Source organism: Fundulus heteroclitus, chromosome 3 (genome assembly GCF_011125445.2).
Source record: "Fundulus heteroclitus isolate FHET01 chromosome 3, MU-UCD_Fhet_4.1, whole genome shotgun sequence".
NCBI classification, from domain to species: domain Eukaryota; kingdom Metazoa; phylum Chordata; class Actinopteri; order Cyprinodontiformes; family Fundulidae; genus Fundulus; species Fundulus heteroclitus.
Genome location: NC_046363.1, coordinates 22,138,052 through 22,151,199, shown reverse-complemented (window position 1 = coordinate 22,151,199; position 13,148 = coordinate 22,138,052). Strand labels below are relative to the sequence as shown.

Sequence of the window (13,148 nt, the reverse complement as noted above, 5' to 3'; positions counted from 1 at the left end):
CCGTTATTAATTAAATAAAACAATCTAACAGCAAATTTAAGAGCCTCACCAGTCAACTCTGCGGTCACAACTGGGCAATCGGCACATTTAGCGTCCGCTTGAGTGAACACCAACGTTCATACTGTATTCACAGCGACATTCCAGTCAATTCCCTCTGGGAGTCATCCATTTTTTTTTCTAGATCTTGGAGCATTTTTCATCGTTTCACCTGGAGAGGCTAGTAGCCCTTAGCCGCTTCCCTGTTTTAACCCCTGCTGTGCATGCACAGTACGTACCTCCGTTAAAATCATAAATAAACACAAAAGTCTTTATTTAGTAATAAACTGAGCAAGAACAAAGCGTAAAACACCAAAATAACAACTAATATGCCTGCAGGACGCGATAATCTTTCATGAAAACTTTGTATGCAACCAGAGTGAGCTGCTGACTTATAAATAAATTAAAAAAGAGTCAAATAACATGGCTGTGCACCTTTAAATACCCAACTTAAAATATATATTATTAACTTAAAATAGTTACTGCAGATGTTTTCATGCTGCCATCGAGTTATCCATGGCAAGAATTTACAGTGAAATTCTGCATTAGGAGAATCCTTTGTGAACAATTCTTCTTTCCAGAGTGCTCTTTGCCAAGATGAATTTCCACCAGTGTGAGAGAGTGGGAGTGCAACACTGCAGGATTTACCACACCTGCTCCCCATTCACACGAGAGACCATGTAACACCGACGGGTCACATGACACCTTGGAGCAGAGATGGCTTACTGGGCACAATTTGGACATTTGTACTCATGTTGCCAGCGGCTTAGACATTAATGGCTGAGTGAAGTTATCGTATTTTGAGGGGGCATCAAACTTACACTCTTATCCAAGCTGCACTTTACATCAAAGGATCATTTCTTCAGGGTTGTCCTATGAATTAATGAAAGAGATATTTATAAAAATCTTAGGGGTGTACTCGCTTTTGTGAGATACTGTATATGTTGCACAAATCCATCCACTCCAAATTAGATCATCACACTTGAATCTTAACGAGGCCTCCCAATTGTAAATCTGCACGTTGACCCGTTTTTTTTTCTTTCTTTTTACTCTTGTTTTCAACTGCTTTTATTGTCTTTTGTTTTAATTGTAACTGCATTGCTTCAATGTAATGCCTTCTATACCTTTTTGGCTGGTCTTTGTGCAAATAGCCATTTTAAACAGTTTTTATTGTCATGTTGTGTTTAGATTCTTTATCCAAATTTCTTCAATTTCACGCCTTTTACAATTTTTGCCTGATTTTGCTCAGAAAGCACTTTGTGCAACAATGAGTCGTTGGAAATATGCTATATAAATAAATTTGACCTTGACCATGGCTGAACAGATCAAGGAGACTTAAACAGTTATGAACATTGTTGCTTTGCAAGAAGGTTGTGTATTGAAATATCGGCCTAAGGTCTTTCTGCATGTTCTTCACATTGTTGCGTGGGTGATCTTCCTAACACAGTTAAAATAAATGTACCTCTACAGGAGTGGGTGAGTGAGCATGGTTGCTTGTCCTGTTGGTCCCTGTGTCACTCTGTAATGGGACTGGCAACCTGTCCAACCTGACCTCTCACCTAATTACATGTGGAGATGATCCCTCTCTCAGGCATTGACAAATTCATGGTGAATTTATAGGGTATAGTCTAGAGGAAAACGGGCAACACCAGAGCAAACAATGCAAATGATCTAAAGTCCACTGCCAAAGTATCCTAGGCTCCTATCATACATCAGCAGACCTGCAGGCTGATCGCTTCTACGCTCCAGTGATGCAGTAATTCATACCAAAGGATGCTCAGCTAAGTCCTGAGAGCATAGAAATGAACATAGTTTTCAGAAGCCTGACATTTCAGTTTAAAATATCCTTTTTTTATTGATCTAATGTAATACTGTAATTGTCTGAGACTAAATTTTATGTTTTCACTATAAGTAAGCAATATATAAGCAATAATGATAGTAATTGTTAAATTATTGAAATGTTTCACACTATGTGTTGTAAATGGGAATGTGTTTTACTCTGAAATGAGTGACAAAGATTTTCAACTTTTTCATTATTTATTTATTTATTTATTTTAGATCGCCACAAACTGGTGCAGAAGGTCAAAAGTAAGACATGCAAAAAAATCCCTTTCAGCTTTTTCTCTTTTTCTTCTTAAAGCTATCGGACGCCTGCTGGCAATCATATGTCACTGTCAGGCATTTCTTTCAGAAAACACTCTCACTAGCTATTGGGGTCATGGATTAAAAAGGTGTTTCTTACTTTCGATTCCATTGACTCGTTTGAGGCGGGGCGAAAAACCACAAATTTACGGTTAACGCAAGAACAGACCATGCTGCGTTCATGTCTAGTAGAAATAAACGTAACCACGTACTTTACTTATTTTAGAAACATTTAAAAAACAGTTTGCTTCATTTTGTCAACGTATACATGCAAACTAAAGAATATGAAAGTAAACTATCGCGTAATAATGTGAATGTGCTGGTAATATGGGGAAATATGAGTTTATCCACTAAAAAAACGGATTACGATTCGTATGTATGATCCAAACTTTAGGTGATCGGTTTCTGTTTTATTGGTGTGGCATACTTAAAGAGACACTTATCCGTTTACTACTAATGTGACTAGTGCAGAAGCTAGTCCGCTTAAAGTGAATATATAATGGTAATAATGGCCATATTTCCCATGTTTTAATTTAACGTCAACGCAGCAGCGGTCGCATCTGAGAAGCTGGAGAGGAAGTTTCACACGGTGCTGTTATCTGGAAGTTGTTGCTAAAAAGTCAAGTAACCTGAGAAACATTGATCCTCAGGTAGTCTTAGTGGAAGGCAGTTTTTAACTCTCACTAACGTAAGTGCTCTTTTACTAACTTCCCTTTTCTTGCGTTTTGAGAAGCACACTTTACTGGTTGGTCCTTAACGAGAGCGGGTATGATACTTTGCGTTAAATAAAAATGTATCTTTTACTGTATTAGTTTCGGTCAATTGAACTTGTTTTTCGTAGCTTTTTAAAACGTGTAGGCTGGTGTCCGTGATTTGACGTAAGAGCTAAATCCATTTATATGGCCTAGCTTGCAAAAACTCGCGAGTCTTTGTAAAATACGCGGATGTCAGTGTGTGGTCTGGTGTTAAAAGTTGTGTCTAAAATTGTACGTAAAACAGTGTATCCCCCTGTATCCCTTTGTGAATTGTTTCGATTATTGATGTTTCCATTTGCTGGTGTTGTGTGAATTTAAGTCCTCCCCGTCGATATGCGTTTCCCCACTGGCTGCGATTTTACACGGTGTTTTACGGCCGCTTTTTTCTTTTTTTTAAACTCTATGGTGCGTTTAAGTTACGTCGTACAATGGAGGACCTGCATTGAAACAACTTGAAAATGAAACGAAATCCATGTTATAGCCATCAAATGTCTGAAAATGTCTTTCTTAACACCTCATAAAGCCATAACAGAATTTCTTGACTCCAACTATGCTGGTGTCATGTCAATATAGGGACGGATACACAAAAGTGGAACACAGTAAAGAGAAACAAAATCTACTGTAAGTTTAAATTAAATAGTTGAAAATAAATATTGAAGCTGATTCATCAACAAATGAGCAGTCACGTGTAGCTGTAAGTTCTTCTTCTTTTTTATTTTCTTTTGGGCGTTTGTTTGAAATGCCCTGGATCCGTTTTTGGCATTTTTTAAAAAAGGAATTGGTTTTGTTGGTTTTGTCGCCGCGTGCCCTGCGTTTCCAAAAACTTCCTCCACTTCTGTTTCATTTTGAGAAAACAATCTGTAGACTGGGATGATGCAAAAAATCTATTTTATGTTGAGAGGTGTGCGTCTCAATACAGCTGTTACAAAACAGCATTTCAGATAAAGACATAGGGGTTGTGGTCTGATGGTTTGGGGCCGCTTTGCTACTTTAAGACCTGGATGACCTTTAAAGGACAAACCTTATTCAGGTAAAGTTTGTCTCAAATTAAAATTTAATTATCTGAAACAATGTGGGGGAAAAAAAGGCAAAATAGAAGAAATTTGTTAAAGTGCAAATACTTTTTCAAGGCTTTGTAGATAAAGTTCTAAACATGATATAAGCAGCCATTACGGTCATTAGCATTGTTTTTATTTTCTTTAAGTCTTCATATCACGTAATTTTTTGTTTTTAAATTATATGAAGGTGGTTAAATGTCTTCTGTGTGTGTTTGTCTTTTGAATTGTCACAGGCCAGACCCTGGAAAGTAAAGCGTGATCTATTTTTTTTTTCTTTTCTTATGTTGAACTCCATATACTTCTAAGTTTCCTTGTCAATAGTAAAACACATAGTAAAATAAAAGAATATTGGATATTTATCATTCGTCTGTAATCTTCTTCTTGATGCAGGACACAAATTTTGCGAATAAAAAAACACCATTGTTGGTGATTTCAGTATGAAGCCATTTAGGCCTTTTTCATTATGATTATGTTTCTTATCAGTAATATTTTTTATCAGTTAGAAAGTAATTGCAGAGGTAATTCTTAGTATCCTTGTTATAGCATATATATCTTTTAGAATGATTTTTATCATTATTTGTATTGTTACTCCTAAAACTGGACTGCTTAGATGATCATTATCCAAGTTTCCATTTTTATATTTTACAAACCTAACTTACACAAATATTCAATTGCACACCTAAATTTAATAACCACTATCATCCCTTTTGTTTTGCTCATTTCTTTGTGTGATTCTCACCTGTCTTTTGTGTCCAAACAATAAACGTGTCACATTTATTGTTGACAAATAGTAATTTTGGTTTTATCAGCTTAAGTCATCTTAAGTAAGTGACCGGTACAAAACTAACTTGAGTTTTGCTCAGATTCAGTCATGTAATAAAACTATTATAGAGCAGTAATGTGTTTTTTAAAATGAGAAAGGATGTAGCTTCAAGAGGTATTCAATAAGAGTAGTGAAACGGTTTAGTTATGTCAATACTGCCGCTGTAGTGATTTTGTAAAGTACGAGGTGTACTTGAATGCATCATTGGGGCTGTTCTCGCGGCCGTCCAACACAGTGTAGGAGCGCAACAGTGTCGTTGCAAGACAACCGGTGTGGGAAGGCATCCGAGCGGCGGAGCTCGGTAGAGCACAACACCGGAAGTGATGGCGGTCACGTGACTCGTTTGACGTTATTTCTCTTTTCGTGGGCATCTTCATCCTCATCGTCGTCCTCATCACCGGCCTGCCATAACGTTGTTTTCTGTTTTTTGTTTTGTTTTGTTTTTTCCCCCCTCCGCTACGTTATTTTACCTGCAGCTTTCCGCCGCACTCGTCCTGCCGACCTGAGCCAGGGATGACCACCGAGAAGGCCGACTACACTGCCGCGGAGGTGGGCTCCTCTCAGCCCGTCCTCGGTCATCCTAGTTTCCCTGCCGCGTTTGGCGTCAGCGCACCGGGCCCGGAGGTGCACGTCGGCGGCCTCGCACCCGGCGGCCTGCCTTACCCTCCGCCGGTCGCCTTCGCACCGATGGTCCCCGGACCTTACGGGATGACCGTGAAGCCTCAAGATGGAAGCTCGGGCTATGTCAACCCCAATTACCCCGGTTATCCGGAAAATGCGCCGCCGTACTCCCCACCTGGCCCGGGCTTTGTTGACGCCTACAGCGGTGAGCGCTCCTACACCTGTTGTGACACCGTGGTGGTGGTATGCGTGCGTCAATTAGATATCTTTCTGGGTTTTTTTTTCTTTAACATCTTTTTGTCATTTTAGGTGATCCCTACCACAGTGAGGAGGCTCCTCCGCCCTTCAACGAGAATCAAGACTTTGATTTTGGATTAGACAACAAGAGCATACGAAGGGCTTTTATTAGAAAGGTAAAAGAAAAATCACATTGAATAACAAATTAAGAACAGTTCTTAGCCTGTCACTCTCCTCCAAAAAAACCGGATGTCCCTAGAAAACCTCTTGAAATATAGCAACATTTGACGTTTTCTGCTTCTAAAACAAAGGTGTCAAAAGTCAGGATTAATTTACCCACTTTTTTTTACCACATCTGGGGCTTTAAGAGAAACATTTAAATGGTTGTCCTTTCAGTTTTCACCCATAATTCCCTGTTGTTTAGATGGTACACACTTGTCCATGTTTTCCACGTCTGTTCACGGCAAACATTCGCTCAGGGGGGAGCCAGCTTCTTTATAGTTGCACTGGTTTTAAACCTAAAAAGTAAGAAGAACACACAGTGTTAACGAGCGCTTTTCATTAAACTGAGGATCGCTGCATTAACGAAAACTAAAAACAACAATTAAACCAGATAAAAAAAAATAAAAAACATCCATAAGTTACATGGAGCATTAAGGATTAAGGAGTCCAGGTTGGTTTTACGTCTGGATTTGAACAGGGGAAGAGGGTCAGGGTTACAGATGTCTGCCGGCTCTGCTCCTCATGGCGTTGAGGTGAACAGTGTGGAGGCTAGAGGAGGAGGAACTGGGGGAGCTCAATCAATCCACCTTTATACTACAACACACCGGGTGACCAAAGTGCTATATGTAAAAAAATCATCATTATCGAAACAGAATTGACAACATAAAAGCAAAATAAAACACAAAATATGACATTATGCGACTGAATGTTAGAAGCCAGTCTGAATAAATGTTTCAAGCCTGGCCTTAGAGGTGGCAAAGTCAGTAGTAGAGCGATTTGTGCCTGGGTGCAGCGACTGAGGAGGCCTGATCGCCCCAGTTTGTGTACCGAGCTCTAGGGACTTTTTTTTTTTTTTTTTTTTTTAAATCAATCCTAAAAGAAACTGGAAGCCAGTGGAGAGCACGGTCTGAAATGAACACTCCCTAGACGGCTTATGCGAGTAAATTTTCCGTTTTGGCGAGTGAATTCCCGAGAGCTAGCAGCCGCATGGCGAGTAAATGTTTGTACCAAATAAGTCGTGTTTTTCCAGTCATCATTTGGGTAGATGCTTCTTTATCTTCCTCTGCTTTCAGCTCGTATGACCACAAACACTCGCACACGTGACGCAAGAACGACATCAACTTCGTCCGTTTGCTAACAGCTAGCGTTTAGCTCAGGCTAATTACGTAGCGGGATTATGTGGAGATATCAAAAAAAAAAAGGAAAAACCAAAACAAAGTCAAAAACAAAGCAACTGGACTTGTTTTCCGTAGTTGAAGACGTTTCGCTTCCTCTCCAGGAAGCGTTTTCAATTCAAACAGTCATCTCCATTATGTGGAGATATTTGCCGGGGGTCAGTCAGAAATAATGTTTTGGCCGGTTAAAAAATTGTGCTTGGATAGTTGATTTTTTATTTATTTTTTTTTTTACATCTACTAGCCAACTTGGCCGGTGAATCGGGAAATTAATTTCGGACACTGGTGGAGAGGAAAACAAAAAAGGACTGGGGTGATGTGCTGTTGTCGGGGAATGTTGGTTAAAAAGCGGGCAGCCGCATTTTGAACCAACTGAAGACGGTTAATTGACGACTTGGAGGCACCGACGTTGAGTACGTTGCAGTAGTCAATTCTCCAGCTTCTAAATGCAAGAATAATTTTTTCGAGATCAATACGATTTCAAAAGGGTTTTACCTTTTTGTTGAAAGACGTGATTAATAAAAAAACAGCCCTGAACACACTGTCAGTTTGCTTGTCAAATCTCAAACCGATGTCAGAAGATGACGTCGAGGTTCTTTACAGCAGCAGATGAGTAAAACTCCTAAATAAAAGTTGGGGGGTGAAACAGAAAAACACGATGAGATGTTGGGTGGGTGGTGATATGGAGATAGATAAACTATGGAGCTGTGAATGGTGAGAGAAAAACTGGAGCTCAGTCTTAATAATCTTTCATTTTAGGAGTTTTGAAGTGAATCAAGATTTTATTCCAGACAAGCAGGATGGGAGGTGGGAGTATAGATTTGAGTTTACTGGATAAGTAGAACCTGGGTGTCATCCGTGTGGCAAAATGTTCAACTTAGGGAAAATATTCCCACTGATTATGCTCTGCAGCTCTAATGTGTTCTCTGTCCTTTTTTTTATCCGCAGGTGTACCTGGTGTTGACGGCTCAGCTCATGGTGACGTTCGCGTTCGTGGCCGTCTTCACCTTCGTGCGTGAGGTGAAGTTTTTCGTCCAGCAAAACACCTGGACGTACTTCTTGTCCTACGGCGTGTTCTTCGTGTCGGTCTGTGTGATCAGCTGCTGCGGAAACCTCCGCCGGAGGCACCCCTGGAACCTGGTGGCGCTGGTGAGATGAACTGATTTTTTTTGACAGTAGGAAGCACATGGGGAGGAGCAGGTTTCCGGTCAGGAAATTGTGCTGAATCTGTTTTTCTTTTGGCCTGCTACTGCCTTGATGTCATCAGTTGATATCATCTCAAAAGAGGAGTCTGGAGGAGTGTGGACTGGATCTAATGAAACAATAGATGAATGTGTGTTTCTGTGCGACTCCTTGAAGCATGTTCTTAATGTCTGGGTCAGTGCTGAGCTGCTGTATTTGTCTGGTTTCCAGTCCATCCTGACTCTCAGCATGTCCTACATGGTGGGAACCATCGCCAGTTTCCACAGAACCGAGTCTGTGATCATGGCAGTGGGAATCACCGCGGTCGTGTGTTTCACCGTGGTCATTTTCTCCATGCAGGTTCGTATATCTCCGCCCCTCCCCCCGCCTTCGAGCCGAGGGCTTTGATTTCACGCAGAAATGCCGTTAAGGCCGACGGTCGCTAATCTTGTTTCTGGCCCACAGACCAAGTACGACTTCACCTCCTGTTACGGCGTGCTTTTCGTTTGTTTGCTGGTCCTGATCATCTTCAGCATCCTCTGCATCTTCTTTCAAAACATCATCCTGCAGATTGTCTACGCAGGACTGGGAGCTTTACTCTTCACCGCAGTAAGTCCTTCGTTTTCTCGCACATTCACTCTAGATGAGATAGTTGTGATCAACCAGGCTGTTTGTCGCCACTGACTAGCCAACATGCTACTTGTGCGTCCATCTTTACTCGCGCCATGCTTCAGCAGAGCCATAGAAAAAAACAACTCATAAAAAAGTAAGAATAAGCCATAAATTAAAGATCGGTATGATTTTCAGGAAACCAAAACCTTTTTAAACTTAATTTCCGCTTTACAGGATCATTTATAGCAGCTGTTTTAAAGGTTTTTAGCTTCTAACCCAAGAAAGCTGCTTCTGCTGAGCCCCGAGACCAAAACTGGGCACAGGTCACTTTGCGTCTTCAATGTTTCGCAGTTTTTTCTTTTTCTTTTTGCGGCCAACTTTTTTTGGGGATATGGAACCACTTTGATGCACTAATTTGTGCTTTCGGTCATTTCATACCCACAGTATTTGGGGACCAAAAGGTGTGTAACACCGCTTTGTCAAGTGGATGGCTTAAAGTAATTTCCTCTTGGTCTTCTGTAAGAACATGTGGTTATATGGCTTCCACAAACGATATCTGCCATCAGGAAGTCACTTCAAGTAAATTTTGGTTTCACCCGATGAATGAGCCTCTTACATTTCAAGACTTGTTTCCTTTAAACAGTTATCAGAACTAAATTAAATAAAAATGGGGTGTAAAACTAACAGTTTTCTGACAAAAGGGGTAAATGAAATAATGTGTGGGATCGAAGACTATTTGACTTCATGATTCATAAAAGTAGAAGAATAGAAAGAACAATCAACTAATGTGCACTACTTTAAGTACATGGTTACAAAAATGTGCATTTACTGGCACAAAATAGTAGTAGGAAGGGACAAAATGTTTCATAAAGAACATTGCAAGCTAAAAATTCACATTTAGCCCTTTACGTGACAAACACGTGCTGTTATGTAAATTCTAAAAGTGTTTAGTGATAATAGTGGCACACTGAGAGCTGCGCATTTGTGTCTGGTGTCAACAAAGGCACAAATGTGGTTACGGATTAGTGTTTTTTATTGTTTTCTATTTTTTTCTTTCTTTTGTTTCTTACAAATATTTATCTGTACTACTCATCAAAATGACCAACCTAGCGATTTTGTAATGTATGATATGGTCATTATGGGTTTGATATAGTAACTGGGTGGCAAAATGTGTTTCCTGGCATGAAATGGTGGACTGAATGTAAACGCATGGGTAGGAAATGGCAACGGGGTGAACTGAACTGAAGCAACTAGAGAAAATAAATAAGGAAATGTTGACTAAACAAAAACATCCCGCACTACCTTACAAATCAGTCATTTAAAGAATACAACAGAATGTTAGCCACCGAGCAATAGCAAAATATCACACTGACCGGTGATGCACTTATTGGCAAGTGTTAAAAATGCCTGGAAAGCAAATATATTTGACAGATTTGGACAATTTATAAGTCAGGAACTTCATACGTCAGGAATTGGTTTCAAGCCTAAACTTGCTCATATTTATGTTTTGTGTATCTGCTATCTTGGTCTTGAGGTAAAAACAATTGTTTATCATTATTTACAGTCACAGCAGCAACTAAAAAGGGTAAAGTAACTATATGACAAACATGCTGGCAGAAGAGCCAAGTTTACCTTCTCAGCACACACAAGGAGGAGGATGTGAGGCAGGTAAAGAAAAATAACTGCTCCTCCAGACTTTACTGTTAAGGCGTGTTAACAACAAACACAATTCCAGCGACAACGGCACCACTTTTGTGAGCTGTCACTCGCCTGACATCAGTGTAATACGCACGGCGGGCGACAAGCCAGAAATACCGCAGTACAATGGCGCTATCTAGTGAAGCTTTCACTTACCTTCCACTCCAGCCTCCTCACTCACTCTTCTCCAGTTGTAATAAAGTCTCTTTCTGGACTTTTCTCTGTAGTAATATATGGTTGAGTCATAAAACTCAGGCCGGCCGCAGACCGCCGCTATCAGCTTATGTTCCCTGTTGAACAAAAACGGGTTTGTCTCCGCCACACTCCTTCACCCCACATCACAGCCACATCCAGTTCCTGATTGGTTGTCTCGGTGCGACAAGACGCAAAAGTTTGGCTTTTTTAACTCCAGCAACTCTGGCTTCGCTTTAATCGCCAGAATCGTTCCTTTTGCATCGCTAGAAACACGTCTGTTGCCTCGCATGGCTCCTGTGTTGCGCCTGCACATGGGGATAACATGGAAATCTGTCGCTTGGGCCGCCACATTCGCGCTCGACATAAACGCACTTTTAAAGTGGATCACTTCTTTAAGTGTAACATTATATTTCAGCAATAAAACATTTATTGTTGAAGTCAACCACCTTATTACCTCAGAAAATTGCTGCATCAATGTCTGTGGTCGCAGCTTCTGTAGTAATGTTGTCTGGTCTAGCCTTGTTTTCACCAGAAATTAAGCAACAAAAATATCCCAAATTTTACTTTTACTTTTTCTTTTTAGTTGTTTAGTTTCTCTTCAGGATTTCTGCATAAAATCGTACATTTAATCATCCTAATAATTGGGGCCAAATTTTCTATACTCTGGTTGAGCAATTCAGATGTTGTCCTTTTGACAAAACTACAAACCCCAGGATGCAATTCAGCAGACAGGCCTGTCAAAAGATTGCCTTCAAATTGTATGTGTAGGTAAAGAAAATCCAAACACTCAAGGCATTCGCTTCCTTCGTCATTAATCAGTGCAAATCTAATGAGATTTAATTTAAAAATATTTTAATATGGAGCTAAAACTTAACCGTAGTGGGTCCTGTAAGAAGGCATTGACGTTGACTAACTCAGGTACCAGACCTGAAAAAACCCAGAATAAGTTGCCAGATTCCTATCTAGCTGGCATAAGATGTTTATTAACTTAATTATAGGTGGAGTCCAGTTTATTTGTGCAGCACATTTCAGCAGCGAGGCGATATGTTCCCTATAGTGCATCGTATTTTATTTTATTCAGGGTTATTGGACTGAAGGGGTTTCTGAATACATGAGCGCACCAACCTTTTTTTTTTTTTTTTCTTTTAGATTTTTCTTGTTAGTGAAAAGTTTTGAAAGCAATGTATATTTTCCTCCAATTTCACAAATATGCACTAAATGCGTTGGCCTATCGTAGGCCCTTGCAATATATCAAACGGAACCAGTCATCACAGTTTAAACGAGTGAACAATCGCAATCCTAAGTCCGTTTACGGGGCAGAATTAGTTTAGCTGGCGGTGCGTAATTAATTATCAGTGATTTCATAACGTAGGTATATCAGCTTTTGACGTGTTTGGATACGTTGAAGTGTTTGACCGGGGGTCGAATTTCCTCATATCTTGCAGTTCTTGGCGGTGGACACCCAGCTGCTGCTTGGCAACAAGGAGCTGGCTCTGAGCCCCGAGGAATACGTCTTCGCTGCTCTCAACCTGTACACGGACATCATCAACATCTTCCTCTACATTCTTGCTATTGTCGGACGAGCCAGAGGCTGAGCGGGAGGGGGATCTCGGATGGTGATTCAGACAGAACATTGTTCGGAGTTTCCGTAATCAAAGCTTTCCACTCGCTCTCTAGTGTGTATTTATCATATGGTTAAAAGCCTGCTTTTGATTGATCCGATGTAAAACGCTTCTCTCTAATTGATACCGTCAGTAGCTGTTTTGTTGAGAGCTGAAGATCTCTTTGTATAACCGGTTATATTAAAATCATTTATTTGTTTCTGAGGATCCGTCTCACGCCGTAGGAAAGCAACCAGTGGTGTGGAGATATGACGAAACGGTTCCACCTGCAGAGTATTTACCGAGGCTTTCAAAGCGCTTCATGAGGAGTTTTAATGGGTCGGTGTGTTTGACGCAGAGTTTTTATCTGGAACGGCTGTATGATAATGTCTGAGATGACTTGTTCACCAACCAAAGACCATAAATCAGTAAGTGTAGAATACTGATAGATTTTTTTTCTAAGTGTAAGCAGGATTGAGAAGGGCTAAAAATGGCAGTGGGGAGAATCACGAGAGCCTCGTCTGGTACAACAGGAAAGAAACTGAAAGCCCCTGCTAAAAAATGTTATTGAACAGTGACTACGAAGTGGTTGTTGTGGTATATTTCTTCTGTTTTCCCGTTTTTAAATTCTGCACTGTTTTCACTCTGACGCTCTAAAGTCTTAAGTACTTTTGTAAACCTGATGTCTGTTCTTTGTATGGAATAAAATTCAAAAAATGCATTCCGTCAGCGTATTTGTTTTGATTCGACTTTTAACTTTCCTTTCGTCCATTGCCCTCGACAATTCGACT

The 13,148-nt window shown here is 40.3% G+C and overlaps 1 protein-coding gene across 1 annotated transcript; it reads left to right on the top strand.

Annotated features, from left to right (window-relative positions):
- Positions 1 to 2,601: 2,601 nt before the first annotated feature.
- Positions 2,602 to 13,078, top strand: grinab (glutamate receptor, ionotropic, N-methyl D-aspartate-associated protein 1b (glutamate binding)). The gene is made up of 7 exons (XM_036133009.1): positions 2,602 to 2,866; positions 5,291 to 5,640; positions 5,745 to 5,848; positions 8,018 to 8,218; positions 8,483 to 8,611; positions 8,717 to 8,860; positions 12,202 to 13,078. The coding sequence occupies exons 2-7, from the start codon at positions 5,328 to 5,330 to the stop codon at positions 12,349 to 12,351; spliced, it is 1,041 nt and encodes a 346-aa protein (XP_035988902.1). The 5' UTR covers positions 2,602 to 2,866; positions 5,291 to 5,327; the 3' UTR covers positions 12,352 to 13,078.
- Positions 13,079 to 13,148: the final 70 nt, after the last annotated feature.